The 18,685-nt window shown below is 36.1% G+C and overlaps 1 protein-coding gene across 5 annotated transcripts in view; it reads left to right on the plus strand.

Moving 5' to 3' along the window:
- The window catches only part of RXFP1 (relaxin family peptide receptor 1), a 134,794-nt gene that overhangs the window by 106,652 nt on the left and 9,457 nt on the right, over nt 1-18,685 (plus strand). For 3 of the 5 annotated variants that reach the window (XM_060653891.3, XM_060653894.3, XM_060653892.3), the window contains 3 exons: nt 9,736-9,807; nt 12,247-12,318; nt 15,911-15,982. In XM_060653891.3, coding sequence (XP_060509874.1) covers nt 9,736-9,807; nt 12,247-12,318; nt 15,911-15,982 — 216 coding nt within the window. The remainder of the gene's footprint in view (nt 1-9,735; nt 9,808-12,246; nt 12,319-15,910; nt 15,983-18,685) is intronic. The other 2 variants (XM_060653893.3, XM_060653897.3) reach the window with 1 other exon arrangement.

An 18,685-nucleotide genomic window follows, 5' to 3' on the forward strand; every position in this document is an offset into this window, starting at 1 on the left:
AAAAAAGACAGAAAGGATGTCACAGTAGCTATAGAACATCTCCTCCTCCTTCCCTCTGTCGATCTATTTTCACCTTTTAATTTGATACAGAAAGACTAAATCACTTTAGCCTCATTCCTAAATTTGCATAATGAGAACATGATATTTAGAATTTATATTTAACTCTAATCACAACAGAATATGTTCCATAAAGTTTTTTACACAGTAGCTTTGCATATGATAATAAGAATCACTCTACCTATTAAGAACCAGTAAATTTGCCTATTTAAAACACAGTAAAAATGAAGAAATAAGTGACCAAAATAACTGTTTAAAAGTTCAATCAATAAACCGCATATACAGTATTATATGAAAACCTCCTCTGTGTCTCATTTTGTGTGAAATTCTCAGAAGGTTTGTTTGCTGTTTAATTTTTAAGCTCACAGCAGATTAGAAGTGCCAGATTAAAAGTAGAGGGGAAAGATGAAGTTCAAAACATCAGTGAGAAGCGACAACTATCAACCTGATAATAAAGCAGGAATGGGAGTGCTATAAAGAACAGATAATAATTCAAAACACACTAGTTTGGAACCATTTAGGGGAAGACAAACATCCCCGGAGTCATTACTAAGTCCAGAGGGCGTCTTGGTATGACAGCACAGTACCCGCATTGATGACAGCTAAAGTATTCAAGAAAAGGGCAAATTAAGTTCAATCTCCTTGTTGTAATTAAATTTTGTTTCAAATGAACACATTAACAGTTATTATGTGCTCAGTAATCCAAACTTAATAATAAAGCAAAATTGGTTAATATTTACATACATAAATTAGCAATTAAAAATTCATGCACTGACACCAGCAGCAAATGTAGGAGACATTATGCAATACACTAATAAACATTTCCTTTGCCTTTAAAAAGGCAGCCAAATATACATCTCCGATAAAAATTTAAATGATTAAGTTATACTACTAAAGAGGTGGGCTTTTTACAATTTCATCACTAAAGTTACCATCTTTAAATTTTAGCTATCTAAAATAACTCATTTCATATGCATTCCTGATAACATTATCCCAATTTTAATGCCAGTAATAATAATTTTTGCTTTATAAGTATTCATTTCTTTTAAAACTAATCACAGTGCCATAGCCAGTAAAGACATTAAATCAGTAATCAAAAATCTCCCTCCCAAACAAGTCCAGGGATGAATGGCTTTCCAGGGGAATTCTACCAAACATTTAAGGAAGAGTTAACACCTATTCTTTTGAATAGAAATGGAAGGAAATAGAAAAAAATAGAAATGGAAGGAAAACTTCCAAACTCATTCTATGAGGCCAGCATTACCTTGGTTCCAAAACCAAAGACCTCACTAAAAAGGAGAACTACAGACCAATTTCCCTGATGAACATGGATGCAAAGATTTTCAACAAGATACTAGCAAACCAGGTCCAACAATACATTAGAAGAATTATTCACCACGATCAAGTGAGATTTATTAATGGGATGCAGGTCTATTTTAATATCCACAAATCAATCAGTGTGATACATCACATTAAAAAAGAAAGGATAAGAACCACATGATCCTCTCAATACATGCTGAAAAAGGATTTGACGAAATACAGCATCCTTTCTTGATAACAACCCTCAAGAGAGTAAGGATAGAAGGACCATACCTCAACATCATAAAGGCCATACACAAAAGACCCACACCTAATATCATCCTCAATGGGGAAAAACTAAGAGCTTTCCTCCTAAGGTCAGGAACACAACAAGGATGTCCACTCTCACCACTGTTATTCAACACAGTGTTGGAAGTCCTAGCCTCAGCAATCAGACAACACAAAGAAATAAAAGGCATCCAGATTGGAAAGGAGGAAGTCAAACTTTCACTCTTTGCAGATGACATGATACTCTATGTGGAAAACCCAAATGACTCCACAAAAAAAACTGCTAGAACTGATCCAAGAATTCAGCAAAGTCACAGGATATAAAATCAATGTACAGAAACCAGTTGCATTTCTATACAGCAATAATGAAGCAGCAGAAAGAGAAATCAAGGAATTGATCCCATTTACAATGTGCCAAAAACCATAAAATACATAGGAAGAAATCTAACCAAAGAGGTGAAAAATCTATACACTCTATACACTGAAAACTATAGAAAGCCTATGAAAGAAATTGAAGAAGACACACAAAAAATGGAAAAACATCCCATGTTCATGGATTGGAAGAACAAATATTGTTAAAATGACTATACTTCTCAAAGCAATCTACACACTCAATGCAATCCTTATCAAAATACCACCAGCATTTTTCACAGAGCTAGAACAAAAAATCCTAAAATTTGTATGGAAACAGAAAAGACCCCGAATAGCCAAAGAAATCCTGAAAAAGAAAAGCACAACTGGAGTTGTCACAATCCTGGACTTCAATTTGTATTACAAAACTGTAATCATTAAGACAGTGTAGTACTGGCGCAAAAACAGACATGAAGATCAGTGGAGCAGAAGAGAGAACCCAGAAATGGACCCACAAATGTTTGGGTAGCTAATCTTTTTTTTTAATGTTTTTATTTATTTTGAGACAGAGAGAGACAGAGCATGAGCAGGGGAAGGGCAGAGAGAGAGGGAGACACAGAATATGAAGCAGGCTCCAGGCTCCGTCAGAGCTGTCAGCACAGAGCCCGACACGGAGCTCAAACTCACAGACTGTGAGATCATGACCTGAGCCAAAGTCAGACGCTTAACCAACTGAGCCACTCAGATGCCCCATATGGGTAGCTAATCTTTAACAAAGCAGGAAAGAATATCCAATGGAGTAAAGACAGTCTCTTCAGCAAATGGTGTTGGGAAAACTGGACAGTGGCATGTAGAAGAATGAACGTGGACCACTTTCTTACACCATGTACAACAATAAACTCAAAATGGATGAAAGACCTAAATGTAAGAAAGGAAGCCATCAAAATCCTAGAGGAGAAAACAGGCAACTACCTCTTTGACCTCAGCCGCAGCAACTTCTTACTTGACATGTTTCCAGAAGCAAGGGAAACAAAAGCAAAAATGAACTGTTGGGACATCATCAGGATTAAAATCTTCTGTACAGTGAAGGAAACAATCAGCAAATCAAAAGGCAATTGACAGAATGGGAGAAGATATTTGCAAGTGACATATCAGATAAAGGGTTAGTATCCAAAATCTATAAAGAACTTATCAAACTCAACTCCCAAAAAACAAATAATCCAGTGAAGAAGTGGGCAAAAGACATGAATAGACACTTCTCCAAAGAAGACATCCAGATGGCCAAGCAACACATGAAAAAATGCTCAACATCACTCATCATCAGGGAAATACAAATCAAAACCACAATGAGATACCACCTCACACCAATCAGAATGGCTAAAATTAACAACTCAGGCAATAACAGATGTTGGCAAGGATGTGGAAGAAAAGGAACTCTTTTGCACTGCTGGTGGGAATACAAACTAGTGAAGCCCCTCTGGAAAACAGTATGGAGGTTCCTCAAAAAATTAAAAATAGAAGTACCCTACGACCCAGGAATTGCACTACTAGGCATTTATCCAAGGGATACAGGTGTGCTGATTCGAAGGGGCACATGTGCCCCAATGTTTATAGCAGTGCTATGGACAATAGTCAAAGTATATATAGAAAGAGCCCAAATGTCCATTGACTGATGAATGGATAAAGAAGTGGTATATATAAATATAATGGAATATTACTTGGCAATCAAAAAGAATGAAATCTTGACATTTGCAACAACATGGATGGAACTAAAGTGTATTATGCTAAGCGAAATAAGTCAGTCAGAGAAAGACAAATATCATTATGATTTCACTCATATGTGGAATTTAAGATACAAAATAGATGAACATAAGGGAAGGGAAGCAAAAATAAGATAAAAACAGAGAGGGAGACAAACCACAAGAGAATCTTAAAATACAGAGAACAAACTGAGGGTTGCTGGTGGGGTGTTGGATAGGGGGAAGGGCTAAAGGGATGAGAGGCATTAAGGAGGAGGACACTTTCTGAGATGAGCACTGGGTGTTACATGTAAGTGATGAATTACTAAATTCTATTCCCAAAATTATTATTACACTATATGTTAACTAACTTGGATTTAAATAAATAAATAAATAAATAAATAAATAAATAAATAAAGTGCCTCTACCTTGCACATGAACTTTAATTTAGCAAAGCATAAACTAAAATATCTGATAGATGTGTTGGTAAAAAAATATGTCTATTCTTTAACTGATTTAGTGGAAAAATACACATAAAATAAAAGACATATGACAGCCCAGGATAATTTGCTTGCAAGAGACATGACAGGCAATAGATTAAGGCCTTTATTATAGTTCTTTCAAAGCAAAAAATAAAAACTGTAAACACCACAACAGAAGTTGGGAAATTCAACAAGTTAGAAATATAAGTAATAAATAAGCACATGAGGCAATAGCCTAAGGTAAACTAGAGATCAAGAGGGTAAATTAAACTTACTCCTATATGAGACAACGCAAGTTTATTTGTAGGCAGGAGAAGTGGGTATAAAGAATTTGAAAATACAGACAATGATAGGGATACACTATGGAGCAAGGTGCTGGAGATGTGGAAACAGACAGAAAAAATCAAATGTGATACATATATCACATTTAAAATGAATGAACCAGCCCTACTTCAATCAACATGGCTCAGTTTCAAGAACATAATATGAATTATAAAGAAAAAGTCATCGAAGAGACATGTATTACAATTCTATTCCAACAATATTATGCTTAGGATATAGAACTGCAAAACAACATTGCTCCCTTTCTACTGATGAGAAGGAACTTTATCATCTACAAAATAATACTGAAAAAAAATGGACTTTAGAACAGGGACTATAACCAAGGATAAAGAGGTATATCACATAATGATAAAAGGGTCAATTCAGCAAGAAGACATACTAATAATCTTAAATGAGTAAACAGTTTCAAAATGATTAAGATGATAACCACAGAAGTATAAAGAAAACTAACTAGGAGTCATAAGACACCAGTTAAAACCAACAAATCCACTAAAATGCAGATATTTGATATTCCTAAGGTGAAAGATTCCTAAGGTGAACATTAATAAAAAGCATATAACTGATCAAAATCATATGGTGGGAGAGAAGTAAAAGAGCAGAAAGGAAAATAATATATACTCATTTTATCATTTCTTATTATAGGAAATTAATAAATATTGTTATTCTCTAAGAAAGACAATGTATTGGGGTGCCTGGGTGACTCAGTCCATTAAGCACCTGACTCGGACTCAGGTCATAATCTCATGATTCGTGAGTTCGAGCCCAACATCAGACTCTCTATTGTCAGTGCAGAGCCTGCTTCAGATCCTCTGTTTCCCTCTCTCTCTGCCCCTACCCTACTCAGGTTCACTCCCTCTCTCTCTCTCAAATATAAATAAACACTTAAAAAAAAAAAGAAGAAAGAAAGATTGTATTGGGTAAAATTATCATTATAAATATAACCAATAGAATATACAAATCTTTCTAAATATTAAGAGTTTTTATTTGTTAAAAAAAATTTTAATTAGTTTTCTTTATTTTTGAGAGGCAGAGAGAGACAGAGCGCGTGTGGGGGAGGGGCAGAGAGAGAGGGAAACACAGAATCCGAAGCAGGCTCCGGGCTCTGAGCTATCCGGACAGAGCCCGACTCAGGGCCCGAACCCACGAACCGCAAGATCACGACCTGAGCCAAAGTCGGACGCTCCACTGACTGAACCACCCAGGCGCCCCAAGAGTTTTTATATTTGTTGAAAGCTTTTTAACCTATAAAACCATATAGTAATATTTTTAAATTTTTTTAATGTTTATTTTTGAGAGAGTGAGCGCACGTGCATGTGCATGTGCAAGCAAGGGAGGGGCAGAGAGAAAGGGAGAGAGAAATACCAAGCAGCCTTGGCACTCTCAGTACAGAGCCCACCACGGTGCTGGACGAATGAGATCGTGAGATCATGAGATCACGAACTCATGAGGTCATGACCTGAGCCACAATCAAGAGTCAGATGCTTAACCGACTGAGCCACCCAGGCACACCACCACACAGTAAGATTTTTAAATAGAAGACTTAAGTCAGATATATTAGTCATATCAATAAACTTAAGTGGGCTTAACTTACCTATTGAAAAGAAAAAGAGATTTTCAAATTGGCTCACAAAACAAAACCTAATTCAGCGCTGTTTACAAAAAAAAACAAACAAAAAACTATATCTAAGTGATTAAGAAAGATCAAAAATAAAAGGCTGGCCTAAAGTATTCCATGTAGATGCAAATCAAAATTTAAAAAGCAGGGATCATATTTTTTATCTAAATAAATAAAATTCTGGCCAATTTGCATTAAGCAACACTAAGTTCATTTAAATGCTACAATGTACAATTTCTTTTTTTTTATTATCTTTTTCATGTTTATTTATATTTGAGAGAGAGAGATAGTGCACAAGCAGGGGAGGGGCAAGAGAGAGAGATGGAGACAGAATATGAAGCAGGCTCCGGGCTCTGAGCTGTCAGCACAGAGCCCAAAGAGGAGCTCAAACCCACAAGCCGTGAGTTCATGACCTCAGCCAAAGCTGGACACTTAACCGACTGAGCCACCCAGGCGCCCCAACAGGGTGCAATTTCTAATAAAAGGCATTACATTATAAGTATATGTCCACCAAATAATTCATATAGTAACCAAAGGGAATAACAGGCATACACAAGGAATAAGACATAATAATCCACCTCTTTTCATCCGTGAAATATCAAGTATAACCAAAAGGGATATATGAAGAACTAAATAACATAATGAACTAACTCTAATTGATGTATATCAAAGTGCAATGTACTTCTCAATAACAGAACTGATCTATTTGGGACATCAGTGTGCTCAGCTAAAATACTACATTCCCAGACTTCCCTGCATCTTGATGTAACCACATGACTAAGCTCTAATTAATGATGTGGAAGAAGTATCATGTGGACTTCTGGGGAATCTCCCTAAAAAGAAAAAGGCAGCCCCTTCCTCTCTTTCGCTATCCAGAAAACGTAGATATGATGGCTCAAGCTTAGCATCACCCTGGACCATGAAGACAAGGGCATGTAAACAGTGAATATGAAAGATGTTTCTAACAACTTTGTAAAACTACCATACTAGCCCTGGACTGCTTAACAGTAGTTGTGTATTTATGCTGTTATAGTTGGGTGTCTCTTATATGTGCCTGCACCTAATTCTGATAGAAATAAACCTGAAAGCAAAGAATGTCCAAAGAACATTCACCAAAATTGACCATATATTTTAGGACATACACATACATAAGCCAAACTCAAGAAAACAGATGGAGGGATTAGCCTAAAGCAGGAGAAGGGTCATCTCTTCCTCTTGAGACTAGAAGGAGACCAGGTGCATATACAGGTAAGTTTGTAGATGTTGGGCAGAAGGTCAAGGGCTTCTCCCCGCTTGATCACCTCAGTTTTCTCCATGAAACAGGAGCCAGAAAGGTTTTGGAAGGTAGGGGAGGAAGCAGAGGTTTACGAGATTTGCGTGTTTAGAATGCCACTACATTCTAGGGGATAAGAGAGGAAGTTGAGAAGAAACAGCCAAGATTGTTGATGCTTTGGGGTTTTGTTTTTGTTGTTCTTCAGATCAAAGAACCATATTTTCACTTTCAACCAATGACCAGATTAGCCAAACTTAATGACAATGTATAAAGGGAAAAAATTAAATGGGTAGAATCAGAGGCTCATTAAGTTGGAAAAGTAATCTAGACATAAAGTAATGAAAACACTCCTTGTCAGCTCCCTTAGAGCTTGGAGCTAAGGAACAAGAAGCAGATTTGTATGCCTCAAACCAGATCCCTGTGTATCAAGGATAAAAACCTCTAATTGTGGGAAGAAAGCCAAAACAAATTCCCAAATAAATGTTAAAATAAACTCAAAATTAAACTAACAATTTAGTCAAAAGTCCCTAATTTATGGCTCGATGTGTACCTCTTACTGATTTATACCAATGATGAATTAATACTAACTTAAATGCTTTTGTTCGCTTAATAGGAAAAAGAAAGTTACAATAGTAGCTAACAAGAAAAGTGTTATCAACTCACCTTAAGAATACTGTGTGAGACTTAAGAGAGCATCACCATCTGGTGGCAGACTCGTGGTAATGACAGTAAAAGAGGAAAGAAATGGACAGTCTCTGTTACTGACAATATATATTGTGAGCGACCAAAAGCTTAGACCAAAGCTGATGACCAAAAAAAGCAGTACCATAAGCACTTAATTTCCAATTTAATAGATTAGTAGAATTTTTCTTTAGAAGGATGACCTAGAATCAAGATTTAAGACTTAATGTAATATTCTGTATAGTACAGAAATCCTATCTACAAAATTCTTGAATTACAGTATATTTCCTCTGCTAAATATCTGTAGTGATAAAAAGCTTATTCTCTGGACACTATAGATTGTGAGGTTGAACTTTAAATATTTTGTGTCATTCAACCAGAAAATCTAATTTTGCAATCTGATGCAACATAGGAGAACCCTATAATATCTTCTACAGCCTGACTTCAAATATATCTCTCTTATTTCACCCTTTTCCATTACAAATACACCCTTTTCCTCAACTGACTTGGTTTCTAAACCCCTTACATCTTGGTCTTCCAGATTGTTCAAATATTCCTTGATTTGTCAACATTTATTTTTATTGCAATGCCCAAAATAGAACCAATTTTCCCACATGTGACCTAGCCAGCAGAATATAGGTACTTCTTTTAATGCTACCCATGTTTCCCCTGCAGATTTTAGTAGCTGTGTCACACTTCAGCTCATATACTTTCGTCACAATTATTCTTGAATAGCTCTATATTATATGGTGAAGAGTAAACTAAGTGTTGGGGTAGACAGAGTAGATTTAAGGACAAGTATTTATTCCTGAAAGTATATCCCTAACCTCAGCTAACTCTTTCCTACAAACTTCCACGATAAACCTAACAATAAGATAAAAGACGGGCAATAAAAGGATGCTTTCATGATTACCATGAAGAAGAGACACTAAACATAAGTTTTTTGACAAGTTTCACTGCTCAGACCAGACTTCTGATGGTGACATAGCATCACACAGCAAGGGAGTGTAAGTAGGGTCTACACTGATCTCCCTGAATTAGAAATTGTAAAGCCAAGGATAGCATTGGCTTGTGTGGCAATACAATAAAGCAAACAGTGGTGTTCTCAGTGGTAAAATGCTATTGAGATTTTTTCCAGGGGGTGTTTAGGCAAGGGAGTTAGAGGTGAAATATTTTTTTGGCAGCAGGATAATAAAATCTTCGACAGAGTGTAGCAAATAGGGTCACCCCACTTAGAGGAATGCTATTGGTAACCCTCTAGACAGATGTTTAATACAGATCACTATTAAATGTCTGCTAAATGGATATTTATCATAACAAAGTTTTTTAATTTGACTTCTCATTCTCTTCACATTTCTCAGGATAACATATGTGCCTATATGAACATATGATACAGATATGACTCAAAACATTTTTACTATGAACACAGAAAAAGAAGCATTACATATATATATTATTTCAGCTATTATGTAAGTGGCTACATATGAGAATCTATATGAAACAAACAGTATGTGAAAAAAAGATATTTTATTAGAAATCAAATAATTCTTGATCAATTTATTTCTATGATTAAAATTTAGCTTTATTATTTTTGTTTTTATGTTTCAGGGACTTTGAAGGCAACCATATCCATAATTTAAGAAATTTGACTTTTATTTCCTGCAGTAATTTAACTGTTTTGTAAGTAGTGTTTTATCCTTTTGATGGCCTATCTCTTTACAAACAAAATGAATCATTTATGTGAACATAAGTTAGCATAAACATGCACAGTAATTATGGCAAATGTTCACTGATGACTTAAAATTTTCTGAAACTGAAGCATATTGGCAAAATTATTGGAGTTCAAACCAAGCTTAACAAAGATTCACAACATAACATGGATCATCGCAACGGTACTGTATTATTTGAGACCTGTTTTTCTCGAACTTAAGTGATACCCACTTTAATGGAAAGAAATGTTCACAGACCACCTAAAATCTCTCCTTGGATCTCAGTTTGAGAAACACCAAATTAGTCGTATTCTGTAAGAATGTTTGCCCTTTGCAAATTATTACTGTAAAGATTGTGGGGACAAATTGCATTACAACTAAATTTTTTTAAAACACTGCAGAATGTCTGCACCTCTAACGCTATAATTGTGGACACCAGGATAAACTCTAGAATGTTACTGGGTATAATTTCTCCATCTGCCTCTCTGGCCTATTTTTATTTATTTATTTATTTTAATGTTTATTTACTTTTGAGAGAGAGAAAGGGACAGAGTGCTCATGGCAGAGGGGCAGAGAGAGAGGGAGACACAGAATCTGAATCAGGTCCAGGCTCTGAGCTGTCAGCACAGAGCCAGACGCAAGGCTCGAACTCACAGAATGTGAGATAGTGACCTGAGCTGAATCAGACGCTTAATGAGCTAAGCCACCCAAGCGCCCCTATTGGCCTATTTTAAATTCACATGGCTTTTCCCATGAAAGTGAAGGATGCTGAGGTGTCTTGCAATATGAAAACACAACTGCCTCATTTACAGTTTCTCAGATCAGTGTTTTTCAAACTGTGGGTTCAAACTCACAAGTGGATGATGAAAGCAATATGGTACCTCCTGATTAGCTTTTTTAATGAAAGTTGAATTGAATTGGGTAAAAATGTCGCAGCACAATTTGGATCATTAAATGTATTGTTTTATAAATCTTGGCTTGTGTGGGTGTTTGTCGTGTCCCAACGTAAAATGCATTTTTTTAAGTGTAGTTACCATGGGAAAAGTTTGAAAACCATTATACTAGAATCCATCTGGAAACCACACTAGAATCCATCTAGAAATCCATACTAGAAACCAAAAGACTAGGACCCCTGTGTACAGGCAATGCAATAGTTACCACTGATACAATAATTTTTTCTCCAGTATGCTCCCCCCATTCCAATGGGTTCAGGTCACTGAGATGTTTGAACTCTTGTGCAATGAGCTCAGCAGTCTTTGGGTGCAGGATGCTTATATATCAGTCATGCAAAAAACAGTTCCTACTAACTGCCCAAAGGAAACCAAACTGCAACTAAAGGCCATAGACCAAATAGATATTTGAAAAACTTACAACTTCTTTGTTGTTCTACTTGTATTTGTTTTTAAAGAAGCCTCTTTGTGAAGATATCATTTGTGAATTTCCTCTTGGCAGGTGCTTGCTCTTTTCTGGTCTAGAGATCCTGGCAGGAGATGATAATGATTTGGAGAGCTGAGAGGAAATAAATACTTTAGGATGGGACAAGACCAACCTCCAGGGTCGTGCCTCACAATGTTTAAAGAATTGGAAACATTCAGAACACATAAGATCAGTGCAGAAATGAATCAAGGGGTGCCTGGGTGGCTCAGTCTGTTAAGCATCCAACTTCAGCTCAAGTCATGATCTCACAGTTTGAGGGTTTGAGCCCTGCATCGGGCTCTGTGCTGACAGCTCAGAGCCTGGAGCCTGCTTTGGATTCTCTCTCTCTCTCTCTCTCTCTCTCTCTCCATCTCCCCTGCTTGCACTCTGTCTCTCTCTCTCTCAAAAATAAATAAACTTGAAAGAAAGAAAGAAAGAAAGAAAGAAAGAAAGAAAGAAAGAAAGAAAGAAAAAAGAAATAAAGATAGAAATGAACTGGTCAAGAATTATATACAGTCTGATTCAACATCCCAAACTAGAGATCTTCTGAATTGGTCCAGCTTAGATTACACTTCCTTAGGTAACTCCGCTCTAAATCACATCAACTCCAATGTGTGTGAGTGCTTGTGTGCAGGGTATTCTGTTAGAGAGACATGCGATACAGGCTGGAGAAGAGGCAGTTCTATAACAGCTCCCTGTGCTCTCGGTTGCATGATATTCAGTCTGTTTTCTCAAGCGTTGAAGTTTTCACTAACTCCCTTGCAGAATTCTTCCCTACCTCACTTAAAAAATCAAATAATTTTTTTTCATCATTAAAAATTTTGAGAAATTTAAGACTAAAACAAGACTGGGTAATTTATCATACTACAAGATACTTGATGTGCAAATCACTATATATAATTATTTCCTTTTTTTAGGCTGTTAATCCTCTCTCCAAAAACTCCTTTATCACTTACCTCAAAGAGCTACAACATATTTTTCTTTTTACTTTCAGGGTAATGAGGAAAAACAAAATTAATCATCTAAGTGAAAATACTTTTGCACCTCTACAAAAGCTAGATGAACTGTAAGTTTGATTATGCATATATTGATAAGACTTTTCTTTCTATTGTTTTAGTTCACACTTGTTACATATATATGCTTTTATACATTTGAGAAATATTTATCTCTTTTCCTAGCATTATCTGTATACACTTTGAACCATAAATGAACTCAGACAGCTTAGAAAAATACACTTTAAAATATATATAAAATAAGTATTGAGGAAAATGAGATTTTTTTTTCTTTTATTTTTGAGAGAGACAGCATGAGCAAGGGAGGGGCAGAGACAGAGGAGGACATATGATCCGAAGCGGGGTCTATGCTGACATCAGCAAGCCAGATGCAGGGCTCGAACTCACAAACCACAAGATAACGACCTGAGCTGGAGTCAGATGCTTCACTGACTCAGCCACCCAGGTGCCCCAAGGAAAAGGAGATAAAGGAAACATAGCTAAATAATAAAGTCAGGGTAAAATTAATAAATAAAATACATCCTCTGTCCCATTGCTAGAGAGGAACAGCACATTTGTTTTTAAGTTTCCTAAAGAGTTAGGATTCAGAGACCTTAAAACAAAAAGACATACTTTGCTAATTCTGGAAACAAAAGATAATCTTGGATCCAAAAGAAATCAGACATCCTTGGATAACATCCCAGCCTATAATAATGGAAGAGAGACATAAGTTGAATCAGCTATTTATAATGTCCCTTTTTTAAGATCAATGACAGAATTCCAAAGAGTATTAAAAACAACTCTCTGATAAACCAAAGCTTTGTGGCCCAAGCACATAGTAGCTGATTGTCAGAATAAAATACATATTGAGCAATGGATGAAGTCCGTGTTCTTCTGACAATTTTTTTATGTTTTAGTATTAATTTTCTCAATTGGATTTTTGCTAAAGTTTGAGCTAACAACTACGGTTGACCCTTAAACAACATAGGTCTGAACTGTGATGGTCCATTTGTACCTGGATTTTTTTCAGTAAATACAGCACAGAACTGTAAATGTATGTTCTCTTCCTTATGACTTTCTTAATAACACTTTATTTTTTTCTAGCTTCCTTTATTGAAAGAATACAGTATATAATACATATAACATACAAAATATGTGTTAATTCACTGTTTATGTTATCAGTAAGGCCTCTGGGCAACAGTAGGCTATTAGTAGTTAAGTTCTGGGGAAGTCAAAAGTTATATGTGGATTTTCAACTGCATAGGGGTAAGGCGGTCAGCACCCCTAACCTCCACATTGTTCAAGGATCAGCTGTAGTTTGGTTTTGTGTTTTCTGGAAAGAATCTGGATTGTGGACACATCAACATGTTTTGACAATAAGCTGGGCAGAACATTAAGTTATTAAAACTTTTCCATAAAAAAACTAAAGAATGTAAACTAGAATGTTTCTCTGGATACCTTACCTACATACTGAGACAGATGGAGGTAATTTATATGCTGCATTCTGCTTGAAAACATCAATAAACAAGCCATTGAAACCCCCAATTTTTTCATTTTTTTGAAATGAAACATTTTTTGGTAGGCAGTAGCAGTCATTCACTAAATGTGCAAGAAAATCTCAATAGGTATTAGACCCAAGCAAGTTTTATAACAACTCTTGGAATCTGGCAACTGAACCACATCATCAGTAAATAGGAAATTATTTTATTCTCAATACTAAGGAGACATGCAAACAGGTGGTCCAAAGTTATTATCTAGGTATTAAAATACAAGTTAGTCATGGGATCCATACTTTTCCTTGTTTTATCCTACTTGCAACCACTGTTGCAAGTATCAGAAAGCAATTCTCCAGGGGCGCCTGGGTAGCTCCGTCGGTTGAGCGCCCAACTTCGGCTCAGGTCATGATCCCACAGTTTGTGAGTTCGAGCCCCGCATCGGGCTCTGTGCTGACAGCTCAGAGCCTGGAGCCTGCTTCGGATTCTGCATCTCCCTCTCTCTCTGCCCCTTCCCCGCTCATGCTCTGTCTCTCTCTGTCTCTCAAAAATGAATAAACATTAAAAAAAAATTTATAAAAAAAAAAAAAGAAAGCAATTCTCCAAATCCTAACTTTCATGGTGACATTAAGGTGCAGGTTCTATGTGAGTATCAATAACCAGCAAGGAACATGAAACACAAACAGTGAAGTCCACAACCAGTGCTAATCCAGGTTCAGGGGTAAAGGAATGAGCAAGAAAACCTGCAGAGAGCATAACCAAGACGAATCATTAGTCCTACCAAAAGCCTGCTGAATCCCATGTTAAACACTGGCTTGAAAAATCCGATTTCCAAGGATGAAAATGGCATGTTTTCTAAGAGGCAATGGTTTAAAATGGGTGGTTCTAGGGGCACCTGGGTGGCTCAGTCAGTTAAGGAGCCGACCTCAGCTCAGGTCCTGATCTCGCAGTTTGTGAGTTCTAGCCCCAAGTTGGGCTTTGTGCTGATAGCTCAGAGCCTGAAGCCTCCTTCAGATTCTATGTCTCCCTCTCTCCTGCCCCTCCCCCATGAGCACTCTGTTTCTCTATCTCTCAAAAATATAAATCAATCAATCAATCAATCAATCAATAAGTCTTAAAGAACCTCAAATCTAAAACTATCATGCCCTTCAAAGTTGAATAATCTCACTTTTGATTTATAAGCACTCCAACTCATGTAACAAATACATACATTCTCCTACTTTTCCTTGTGGCAACTAATAGGATTTGGAGATGGGTAGGGAAAGTGGTTAGGCTTTATCTTAGCATCTCTTGATCACTTTGGAGAACTAAAACCTATTGAAATGTTATCTTGTTTAGAAGAATCTGAACCTTTTTCATGAGTGCTGCCACCACCAAAGCTACCACAAGATCTGTTACCTTCACAACCCTTCTTACAGGGGCTCCTGGGTGGCTCAGTCAGTTGAGCATCCAACTCTTGGTTTCGGCTCAGATCATCATCTCACAGTTCGTGAGTTTGAGCCCCACATTGGCTCTGCGCTCACGGTGTTGAGCCTGCTTGGGATTCTCTCTCTCTCTCCTCTCTCTCTCTCTGTGCCCATCCCCTGCCCGCTTTCTCTCTCTCTCTCAAAATAAATAAATTTAAAAAATAAAATAAAACAAAAAAACGATTCTTACAAGGTCATACTAAGCTACAAGGTCATACTATGCTAGGCAGCCCAACTTCTACACATACACCCAAAGTATCCTGCCCCAAGAGCATATGAGATCACATGCATGTCACCTGTGAAAGATGCTTGACCCCACAAGAATCACTTCCATTTGGTAATCATAATAAACCCAAGCAAATGAAAAAATTAAGGCTCCAAATTATACTACTGCTCTAACGCAAAAGGTTGAAGGGAATGAAGGAAAGGGGAAAAGAGGCACAACACATATATTAATTAAATTAGAAAACTGGATCTGTTGGGATAAGATCAAATACCATCAAGCATTTGTCTCTGAAAAAGTTACGAAATGGGTTATTCTTATATTTTCCTGTTATAGTCCTTTTTTAAAACGTTTAGACTTCTGGTAATTAATATAACTCACTAATAGCACTGTTTAAAGTTGTATAATGGTTCCCTAACAAATTGCAGTACAATCAATAAAGTCTTAAGAAAATAATATGACATGGTTGCAATTATTTCTCTAGGGATTTAGGAAGTAATAAGATTGAGAATCTTCCACCGCAAGTATTTAAGGATCTGAAGGAGCTCTCACAATTGTAAGACTGATACTAATTTTGTCACTTCATTTCTCTATTTTTAATTTCTTTTATTTTTTTAATTGTAATAATATCTGTAACATAAAATTTACCAATTTAACCATTTTTAAATGTACAGTTCAGTGGCATTACGTACATTCATATTGTTATACAACTATCACTTCCATCTCCAGAACTTTTTCATCCTCCCAAACTGATACTCCATACCTATAAAACAATATCTCCCCATCACCTCCCCTGACTGACATCTCTCTTCTGTATTTATTAATTTGACTACTGTAGGTACCCATTAGGTGGAATCATTCAATATTTAAGCTTTTGTGACTGGCTAATTTCACTTAATATAATGTCTTCAAGGTTCATACTTGTGGTAGCATGTGTCAGAATTTCTGGTTATTACTCTGAATAATAGCATTAATTAGTAATAATACTATTCTAAATAATTCATTGTGTGTGTGTGTGTGTGTATGTATATATATATGTGTATATATATATATATATATATATATATATATATATAGAGAGAGAGAGAGAGAGAGAGAGAGATACACATATATACACATATAAACATAAACATTGTGTTTATTCATTCACCCATTCATGGACACTTGAGTTCCTCCCACCTTTTAGCTATTGTGAGTAATACTGCTATGAACATGGGTGTACAAATCCCTGTTTGAGACCTTTCTTTCAATCCTTTTCAGTATATAGCCCCAGAAGTAAAATTGCTGGATCATATGGTAATTCTATTTTTAATTTTTTAAGGAAACATACTGTTTTCCAAGCAGCTACACCATTTTACATTCCCACTAGTAGTGCACAAGAATTCCAATTTCTCTACATCTTCAACAACACTTTTTTGGATAATAGCCATCCTAATGGATGTGAAATGATATCTCATTGCGGTTTTGATTTTCATTTCCCTAATGGTTAGTGATGTTGAGCACCTTTTCATGAACTTATTGGCCATATATCTTCTTCGAAGAAATGTCTATTCAAGTCTATTGCCTATTTTTTAAATTGGGTTGTTTTTTGGTGTTGAATTATAGGAATTCTTTATGTATTTTAGATATTAAATCTTTTCAATATATGATTTACAAATACTTTCTTCTATATTCTGTAAATTGCCTCTCCACTCTGTTGATGGTCTCCTTTGACACACTGAAGTTTTTAATTTAGATGTAGTCCAATTTTTCTGTTTTGTTGTTGTTGTTGCCTATGCTTTTGGTGTCATATACAAGAATAATGCTTAATCCAATGCCCTGAAGCTTTTCCCCTATGTTTTCTTGTAAGAGTTTTATAGTTCTAGCTTTTATATTTAGGTCTTTCACCCATTTTCAGTTAATTTTATACATGATGTAAGGTATGGTTCTAAGTTCATTCTTTTGTATGTGAATAGCTATCTGGTTTTCCCAGCACCATTTGTTGAAGACTGTCCTTTTCCCATTAAATAGTCTTGGTGCACTTGTTGAAAATCACTTGACCGTATATACAAGGGTTTATCCCTGTGCTCTCTATCCTACTGCACTGGTCTATGTGCCTGTCTTTGTAACAGTACCACATTGTTCTGATTACTGTAGCTTTATAATAAGTTTTGAAATTAGGAAGTGTGAAGCCTCCGATTTTGTTCTTCTTTTTGAAAGTTGCTTTAGCTATTCAAGGTCCCTTGAGATTTCATGCAAATTTCAGAATGGATTTTTCTATCTCTACAAAATATATTAGGATTTTGATAGAGATTGCACTGAATCTGTGGGTCACTTTGGGGAGTATTGACATCTTCACAACATTAAGTCTTCTAATCCATAAACACAGAATGTCTTTCCATTTACTGGTATCTTTTTAAATTTGTTTCTGCAACACTGTACTTTCAAAGTCAAGTCTTTCACTTCTTTGGTTAAGTTTATTCCTAAGTATTTTATTCTTTCAATGCTATTGTAAATGGAATTATCTTTTGAATTACTTTTTTGGATTGTTCATTGTTAGTGTAAAGAAACACATTCAATTTTTGTGTGATGGTTTTGCATTTGGCAACTTTCCTGAATTTCATTATAAGTTCTAACAGTTGTGTGTGTGTGTGTGTGTGTGAGCGCGCGCGCACGTGTGCCCGAGCATGCAAGCTTTAGAGTTTTCTACATATGGTCTCATATCATCTGCAAACAGAAATAATTTTACTTTTCCCTTTCCATTTTGAATGCCCTATTATTCCCTTGCCTAATTACTCTGACTAGGACTTCCAGTACTATGTTAAATAGAAGAAAAATGGATTATCCTGGTCTGGTTACTGATTTGGGAGGAAAAATTTGCAGACTTTTACCATTAAGCAAGATATTAGCTGTGGGCTTTTCATAGACAGCCTGTATTGTGTTCAGATAATTTCCTTCTAGTCCTAGACTGTTGAGTTCACTTTGTTCCTTTATACAACTCAATTTTCATTTGTCTTTCTTCCTCTCTTTCCTTCTTTCTGCAATCACCACTCCCCAATAGCTCCTCCATTTAACTAATGGTCTAACCTAGAATAAATTTCTAAAAGAATTTGCCCTGAGAAGCCCCTTTAATCAATGATTCTTGTTTCAATGCTTCTTGTTTGTTTTTTGTTTTTTTTCAAAAAGGATTATGAAATTTTTTCCATCAGAATTCAGCTGCACTGTCATTCTGGTCTATATCTCTTTGTTCCCAGCTCTAGCCTTTCACTGTTCACTTCAT

The sequence above is a fragment of the Panthera onca genome, chromosome B1, assembly GCF_046562875.1.
Source record: "Panthera onca isolate mPanOnc1 chromosome B1, mPanOnc1 haplotype 2, whole genome shotgun sequence".
Taxonomy (NCBI): domain Eukaryota; kingdom Metazoa; phylum Chordata; class Mammalia; order Carnivora; family Felidae; genus Panthera; species Panthera onca.